Here is an 8,693-nt window from a genome sequence, read left to right as displayed (position 1 = left end):
CTGGGGATTCGAACCCGCCACCTTAAGTGTACGTGGCTGGCGCCTTAGCCGGTTGAGCTATAGGCGCCAAGCCAGTTTGTTTATTTTTGAGACAGTCTCACTCTGTCATCCTGGGTAGAGTGCTGTGGTGTCACAGCTCACAGCAACCTCAAACTCTTGGGCTGAAATGATCCTCTTGCTTCAGCCTCCCGAGTAGCTTGGACTACAGGTGCCCACCATAACACTCAGCTAGTTTTTGTGTTATTTTTAGTAGAGATAGGGTCGCATGTTTGCTCAGGCTGGTCTCAAACCCGTAAGCTCAAGCAGTCCACCTGCCTTGGCCTCCCAGAGTGCTGGGATCACAGATGTGAGCCACATGCCCGGCCTGGATTTGTTTTTACTGATAGAGATGTGCTTCGTAAGTTCTCCTAATACTGTATGACTCTAATATTACTGGTACAGAAATCTTTTGGTGTTTAAATGAAGCATGTTTAAAAATTCTGCCCTCTCAATTGATCCCCAAATTCACATTGCAAGTTCTGTGAGACAGCTCGGACATGCCGAGTGTGGCGTTGCTGCGCTTGTGTCTGTGTGCTGTACGAGTGGCCCCATAAGCCCATCTTGTTATTCAGTCCCTGCTGAAACTGGATGTGCTGACCGACTCGGGCTTGTGTTTGCAGAAGTTGGATCAAAACGAGGTTATTGGGAATTCCCACGTTAGCAATGGTGGGGCAAGAGGTGGGAAGTCCACTATTCTAACTGCTCGCAATTCACCAGGATCTGATGAGAAGATACTAGTGAACATCACGGAGGACAGCAAGAAGCTGATGGCCGCTGCTGACTCTGTGGTCACAAAAGTTGCTGGTGACCTCGTCAGTGGGGAGGTTTTAGTTGGACAACTGGAGCTGATTATGAAGCATGAAAAACAGTTTCTTGACATCTGGCAACTAAGTAAGTGTCGGTTTGAGGTGCGCATTTCTGGCGGCTGAGGAATTGCAAGGACAAGAGTTGTTTGTGTCTGTGTACTTTGTAAAGACGCGATCTTCTTAGCCTTTGTAATGAGTAGCTCTTGCCAGTAAGTTGGTAGGGATTGGTTTCTAAATCTTAGGGAAATCATGGGAAAGTGATAAAATGATGGAAAACCAAGAGCTCCTGCTCTGTTTTTCTTCCTTGACGCTGAGCACGTGACTTGGCATCCAGTGGTCGTATGAGAACAGCTACATCCTCATAGCAGTGAAGGTGGAGAAGACACGGGATGCCACGGGAAATGGCGTTTATCTGTTGGGTCACTTTCTTGTGTTGTTTTCCAGAGAAGAAAACTCTTTCACCCCAGGAGAAAAAATGCAACATGAAGGAAGTTCTGGATTGGAGAAAGAAGGAACTGCTTTTCCTGCAGAGAGAGAGAGGACACGTCAGTAGCCTCCTGGAGTTGTTTGAGAACGTGAAGCATCTGGTACAAGGTAGTGTCAGTGCTTCAGAACTGGCATAAACGGGGCAGTGTCCGTAGCTCAGTGGGTAGGGTGCTGGTCACATAACGCCGAGGCTGGAGGAGTCGAGCCCAGCCCGGGCCAGCTGGATGGCAATGACAAGTGCAAAAAAAAAAAATACAGTCAGGCATTATGGTGGGCGCCTGTAGTCCCAGCTACTTGGGAGGCTGAGACAAGAGAATCGCTTAAGCCCAAGAGTTTGAGGTTGCTGTGAGCTGTAACGCCAAGGTACTCTACTGAAGGCAACACAGTGAGACTCTGTCTCAGAAAAAAGAAAAAAAGAAAAAAAAAGCAAGAACTGGCATAAACAAAAGGGGCTACGGATGAGAGGAGAACAGTAAAAGTGGGACTGGCAGCAGAGCCGTATTTTGCAGGGAAGGCTTTTTTTTCCTTGGCTACAGTATTGCTTTGTTGCCTGGGTAAGGTGCCGTGGTGTCACAGCTCATAGCAACTTCAAACTCCTGGGCTCAAGAGATCCTCCTGCCTCAGCCTCCCCAGTAGCTAGACCTTCAGGTACCTGCTACAACGCCCAGCTAGTTTTTCTATTTTTAGTAGAGAGGGGGTCTGCTCTTGCTCAGGCTGGTTTATAACTCCTGAGCTCAAGGGATCCTCCTGCTTCAGCCTCCCAGAGCGCTGGGATTATAGGCATGAGCCACTGGACCCTGTGTGGACAGAAGTCTTTAAAAAAATTTTAACAAAGCTGGGTGGCACTTGTGGCTCAGTGGGTAGGGTGCCTGCCCCATATACTGAGGGTGGTGGGTTCAAACTGCAACAAAAAAATAGCCACGTGTTGTGGCGGACGCCTGTAGTCCCAGCAACTCGGGAGGCTAAGGCAAGAGAATCGCCTAAGCCCAGGAGTTGGAGGTTGCTGTGAGCTGTATAGTCATAGCACTCTACCAAGGGCAATAAAGTGAGACTCTGTCCCTACAAAAAACAAAACAAAACAAAACAAAGCTGTATGTATATTTGCCAGAGAGTAATTTTCACTTGTTTTAGAGTCATCTTTTTGGTGTTTTCTGCCATGTCTCTAAATATGTAAATGTCTCCCCGATTTTCTGGTGTCAGCATTAGTTATTGTTGTGGAAGTTGAGGGCTTAGATCTCTGCATTTCCAATCTGTGCCCTGTACACAGAACCTTCCCATCAACCCACGACTCCCCGTTATATTATAATTTGAGGTGGCTCGAGATTCAGGGTTTAAATCATCCTGATTGCGTAAATACAGTGTTCATGGGTGAGCCAGGAATTAGAGCAGGATCCTTTTGCATTTCTTACACAAACTGTTTTCTGTAGAGTTACATTTCTTGTTATTTGCTTTGTTTTCATTGTTTTTATTTCTAATTTAACCCCAAACTCGACCAACTGCCTGCATTTCCCCTCAAGATAATCTCTTAGGACTTCAAGAAATAATTTCTTAAAACTGGACTTGAGATGCGGCCCGCAGGTCTTCCCCCTCCTGGGGACCACCTCTGCCTCTCCACATCTCCCTTGCTGGCTCTTTGTCCCTGCCGTGTTTGTCCCTGCCATATCTTCTGTCACTTTCCTGTGTCCTTGCATGCCTACGCATGTCTGGCCTCCTCCGAGATCAGCCATTTGAATGTGGAATATTGTCTCCCCCTGAAAGCTCTCGGGATGTTTCTGTCCCTAGTTGCCCAGACTTTCCAGTGCGCCATGGCATTCATCTGCTGTGTTGGGCATCAGTGGGCAGGTCTTTCTAATCCAGACATCTAAGTCCCGGGAAGTCTGAGCTCTTGAGAAATTATCTGGAATTATTTAATTATTTTTTTCTCTTGCTGGAATTCACTGGCCATGGGACCTCGTAGAATGGTCATTTGACTTTTATAAATTTTCCTCCTATTTTCCATCTCTGTTTTTTGCTTTGCTGAGAGATTTCCTCAGAACTAACTTGGTCTTCCAAACTGTCCATTAAATTTTTAATTTCAGCCCTCATGTATACAGAGGGTGCCAAAAAATATAAACATATTTTACCAAAGGCTAGAAAGTGCATTAACATTGTAATATTCAGGCTCGGGGCCTATAGCTCAACTGGCTAAGGCGCCAGCTGCGTACACCTAAGGTGGCGGGTTCGAATCCAGCCCGGACCCGCCAAACAACAATGACGGCTGCAACCAAAAAATAGCCGGGCGTTGTGGCGGGTGCCTGTGGTCCCAGCTACTTGGGAGGGGGAGGCAGGAGACTCGCTCGAGCCCAGGAGTTGGAGGTTGTTGTGAGCTATAATGCCACGGCACTCTACCCAGGGGGACAGCTTGAGGCTCTGTCTCAAAAAAAAAAAACAACATTGTAATATTCAGTATATACAGATAACCACAGATGCATACCAGCCTCATTTGCTTACTTGTAATTGCAGAAGCCGGCGTGACTTGAGCATTACAAATTTTTTTTTTTTTTTTTTTTTTTTGAGACAGAGCCTCAAGCTGTCCCCCTGGGTAGAGTGCCGTGGCATCATGCTCACAGCAACCTCCAACTCCTGGGCTCAAGCGAGTCTCTTGCCTCAGCCTCCCAAGTAGCTGGGACCACAGGCGCCCGCCACAACACCTGGCTATTTTTTGGTTGCAGCCGTCATTGTTGTTTGGCGGGTCCAGGCTGGGGATTCGAACCCGCCACCTTAGGTGTACGTGGCTGGCGCCTTAGCCGGTTGAGCTATAGGCGCCGAGCCGAGCATTACAAATTTAACACACGTTTCCTTTCTCGCAGTTGTATACATTTTTTGGTGCCCTCTGTACAATTTAATCTAAAGAGACCCTTTTTCTCTGCATGACCTTTCCAGCATCACCGGCGCTGTCCACGGCTGCAGTGGCCCAGCTCTCTGACACGCTCATGCTTCTCCAGAGGCCGTGCAGAGTTCTGTTTCTTCCAAGTGGCTTTCATCTGCTGCTTTGTTTTGACTTTCTTCCTATGTCTGGAAATTCTTGTTAGTTTTAATTAACAGAAAGCCCTAATAAGTGGGCTTAGAGCTCTGCAGGCCTGAGCTGGGTTCTGGGTGGGGAGCTGCCCCGTGGGCCCATGGCCTGGCCTTGTAGCTGGGTGTGTCTTGGGGCCTCCTCTCTTGGGCTGGTCAGATGCCCATTCTCTGCCTGGAGGGTAAAGGTCTAGTGCCAGGTTTCTGGGAGCCAAGGAGGAGAAGCACAGGCCCAACCTCTGCATCTCGAGTGTTCAGTGGGGCTCTCCCCACCACCTGTGCTCTGCACCCTGCCCTTTCCTGTCCCTTTGATGGTGGTACATGGCCTCTGTTTCCTTTCTAGGAAGAGTTGTGTCTGGAAATGCCTTTTTTCCATCATGTATCTGTGACTTCCAATCCAGGGAACCCTCTGTATTATTCTCTCTAGAAAATAAACCACGTGCCGCATGCCAGGGTGGAGGAGGGGCGTCTACCTGCTGCGTCACAGTGAGGTGGACACGGCCAACCGTGCCCAGTCCTCCTTGTTTCAGTGTCACCTCCTAGTTTCCAGTGACCTGTGCGACCAGTGTCTGTGCTTTGAGGGAGCCTGCTGACTCTCTGTCTTCCCCACTGTGGTTTGAGCACTCTGTGCTCTCAGGACCAACGTCACTCACCGCTGGAACAGCTTGTTTTCAAATTCCCACATTTCATTGCTGTTCTTTTCTGCTCCTCTTCTCATCCTTGCTGGTTTTTGACTTTTTAGAAAACATTTCTGTTCTGTCATTGGGGTGAGATTTGGGCAAGAGATAAAGAGATGCATGTTTCCAAACCGTCGTCTCTACCTAGAGGTAGGACGTTTTCTTTGTCAGGAAGATTGATGACCGAGCCTGAGGAAAGGGGAGACCTTTGGATTCTCACTGAGCTATGTTCACTTGGGTTTCCTTAGAGAACTGAGGAGAGGAAATACTGGGAAAGTAAAGTTAAAGGCTGTTGTCACAGAGCTTTGACTTCTGCTGTGTTCTTACTCTTTCTCAAGTGGATGTTGGAGAGATCGCACAGAGACATTCGGAGGACCTCAGCAGCAAGAGATTAAATGAGGCCATGACTGTGACGCCACCCACCACCTCACCTCTACAAGGCACAACACATTACCATTTGAGCCCCCAGATCCAAGAAATGGCTAAAAACATAGACGTGCTGAAAGACAGCCACACCTTCCAGATCTTCTGGGAAGCTGCTGCAAAGCTACTGAGTAATCTTGAGGAAGAATCAGAAGGGCGACTGCTGGGGCTGGAAGAGACGCATGATTATCTGTATCATCCTTGTTATAAGAACTTTACTCAGTTTTATAGGGATCTGAAATCAGGAGAGGTCACCTTTGCAGAAATCGATGTTATCTTCAAGGACTTTGTGAATAAATACAGTGCACTGCTTACAGAGCTCGAGACCATGTGTGCTGTGCACAGCCAGGTCCAAAAGGATTGGATCCCGGAGCGAGTCGAGCAGATCAAGGAATACCATAACCTGCACCAGGCTGTCCGCTCAGCCAAGGTCATCTTGAAGGTCAAAGAGATTCTGGGACTGACCGGTGACTTCAGTGTGCTTCACACTTTATTACACTTTGTGAGTGATTAGCTGGGGACTCTGGAGTAGGGGTGGGCCCCTACCGCAGCCTCCTGGGGAGGTGCGGGCTTCTGGCTCTAAACGCTGCCTGGGGTGACAAACAGCTTCCTTCAGGGCTCCTGCTTCTGCTGCACTTAAGGCCTGAATGTGCTATGGGCTTCACTTTCACCTTCACACTCACTCACCTCAGGTCGGTGTGAAGATCAAGAATTCAGGAAGGGGCAACAATCCTTTCTTAGCAATGAGATACTTGTAGAGTGAATTGGATCTCTTTAGGTTACTCTGCTGGCTAGCCAGTCACATCTCCTAGTGCTCTTGAGAAGCAGTGAAGGACAAGTTGTTTCTGTCAGAGTTAAGCAGTGAGTCTTTTGCTTTCTGTTTTTAGGTGAGCATTTATAAGGTACGTACGCCTCTGTTCGATGTACTCTAACAGTATGAAAGTGAGTAAAGGTTACCAGGAAAGTTTGGAATCAGACACTCACTTAAATCCCAGCAGTGTGTCTCTGAGCGAGTGACCACTGCAGGCCTGTTTCTTGGTTGATGAAGCAGAAAGGATAACACGCAGCGGGCAGGGTACTGTGAGGAATGGGTCTTGACATCCACATGAGTGTCAGCGGTGTCAGGTACAGAGGAACAGGTGAACCCCTGCGGCGGCCGCAGGTCCAGGAGCCCACAGAGGGATGGGCTGTCGGATTGTTGGTACTGGTGCTCGCAGACTCTGGGTTTGCGTGCAACGACTCCAGTCCACACTGTAACTTTGCCTTGCAGACCGAGAACTTCAACGACTTTCGCCATGAGAAACTGGTCCAGATCAACCAGCAGCTTATCCAAGCCAAGAAGAGGTTGCAGGGCATCAGCCCAGAGCGGTACGAGTGTCTGGAGGCGCTGACCTTGAGGAAGGAGTTTATCGGCTGGGTGAAGGAGGCACTGGGAGGTAAACGCCAGGGGTCTGCAGGGGGTTTCCAGGTGGTTTTCCGTGTGATGTCCCTGGACTTTGGGACATGCAGCCCCTTGGTCACATGTGTGTTCTTCAGGTAGAGTGCTGCTGTGGCTTGCTGACGCTGGCCGAGGTCACCCCCACTCGGCAGTTCTCAGGTGCTGTGAACGACTTAGAGTCATTGTCTTAACAATCTGTGCCCTTCAGCTTTTCCTTTTGGTTGAACAAAGAGCTCTTGCCTGTGGAGAGACTCTGTCCCAGCACCTGCATTAATGCTGTATATTTACAGCAGCCTTCTTAGTGCTGTAGCTTAGGAGCCTTTGACGACCATTCAGAGGGGAGAAGGAGAGGGAGGAAAGAAGGGCAGGGTGGAGGGCAGGTGGGCGCCGGTGTGAGTTTGGGGCTGAGGGGTTCAGAGGCTATTCTGGCTCTTTGTCCTTTTTTTTGTTTGTTTGTTTGTATTGAGACAGGATCTTAGTCTGTGGCCCAGGCTGGAGGACAGTGGTCTACTCATAACTCATTGTAGCCTACAGTGCCTGGCTCATGCCACCCTCCTGCCTCAGCCTCCACTGTGCTGGGATTAGAGGTGTGAGCCACCACACTTGGCCTCTTTGTCCAGTTTGATCAGTTTGATGCACCTCCTTTGATTAATAATTAGCTCAAGAATTATCTCTCTTTTATTTTTTTTTCACTATGTCACCCTCAGTAGAGTGCTTTGGCATTACAGCTCACAGCAATCTTAATCTCTTGGGTTTAAGCGATTCTCTTGCCTCAGCCTCCCAAGGAGCTGGGACTATATATAGGCCTGCCACCACACACCTAGATTCTTATTGAAAGCAGAAAGCAGATAAAACCTTAAAAACTCGTTGAACATCTATTTATAGCATCACTAAAGATGACATCCAGGACGGAGCCTTGTGCCCTCGTGGAAAGGCCCCGTGCTGCCCTCTGCTCTCCTCCCCAGGCATCACGGAGCTGAAGGTGTTTGTGGACCTGGCCTCCATCTCGGCAGGCGAGAATGACATAGATGTGGACCGGGTGGCCTGCTTCCACGATGCCGTGCAGGGCTATGCCCCTCTGCTGTATAAGCTGGACTCGAAAGCAGGTTTCCGTGTGTTCATGGAACATCTGGAAGACCTGTGGAAGGCTCTGGACAATGACCAGCACCTGCCTACTAAACTGGTAAGTACTCTTCTGGGTGCAAAGCTGGTGAGTGAAGCACTGCTTTAGCTGCAGTAGGGGAGAAGCACGTGGGGCACAGCAGTACGGTATAGGCTTGTGCATACCCGTCGACAGTAATGTTAAAAAGTTTTTCAGGGCCTGTCTCTGGTGGCTCACACCTATAATCCCAGCACTCTGAGAGGCCAACGCAGGTGGATCATCTGAGCTTACAAGTTCCAGAGCCCCTGAGCTAGAGCCAGAGAGACTCTGTCTCTAAAAATAGCTGGGCGTTGTGGCAGGCACCTGTAGTCCCAGCTCCTCCAGAGCCTGAGACAAGAGGATCACTTGAGCCCGAGAGTTTGAGGTTGCTGTGAGCTGTGATGCCACGGTACTCTACCGAGGGCAACAAAGTAAGGCTCTGCCTCAAAATAAATAAATAAATAAACAGAAAGTTTTTCTTTATAAATGGAAATTCTTTTGTCCATCTTGTTGTCAGAAAATGGGATACACAATTACATTATAGGCAAGAAAAAACTATGGTACAAAACATATGGAATAAGACTAAAAGAAAAGGCTTGGTGCCTGTGGCTCAACCAGCTAAGGCGCCA

The 8,693-nt window shown here is 48.8% G+C and overlaps 1 protein-coding gene across 1 annotated transcript in view; it reads left to right on the top strand.

Moving 5' to 3' along the window:
• RNF213 (ring finger protein 213) overlaps positions 1-8,693 on the top strand; it is a 116,976-nt gene that overhangs the window by 51,593 nt on the left and 56,690 nt on the right. Inside the window, exons 19-23 of the mRNA XM_023511175.1 lie at positions 757-930; positions 1,290-1,439; positions 5,401-5,987; positions 6,756-6,921; positions 7,889-8,106. Coding sequence (XP_023366943.1) covers positions 757-930; positions 1,290-1,439; positions 5,401-5,987; positions 6,756-6,921; positions 7,889-8,106 — 1,295 coding nt within the window. The remainder of the gene's footprint in view (positions 1-756; positions 931-1,289; positions 1,440-5,400; positions 5,988-6,755; positions 6,922-7,888; positions 8,107-8,693) is intronic.

Source organism: Otolemur garnettii, unplaced genomic scaffold (assembly GCF_000181295.1).
Source record: "Otolemur garnettii isolate 467f Iridium unplaced genomic scaffold, OtoGar3 scaffold00018, whole genome shotgun sequence".
Classification (NCBI taxonomy): domain Eukaryota; kingdom Metazoa; phylum Chordata; class Mammalia; order Primates; family Galagidae; genus Otolemur; species Otolemur garnettii.
The sequence above is the reverse complement of the archived record's forward strand: the minus strand, read 5'-3'. Positions and strand labels throughout refer to the sequence as shown.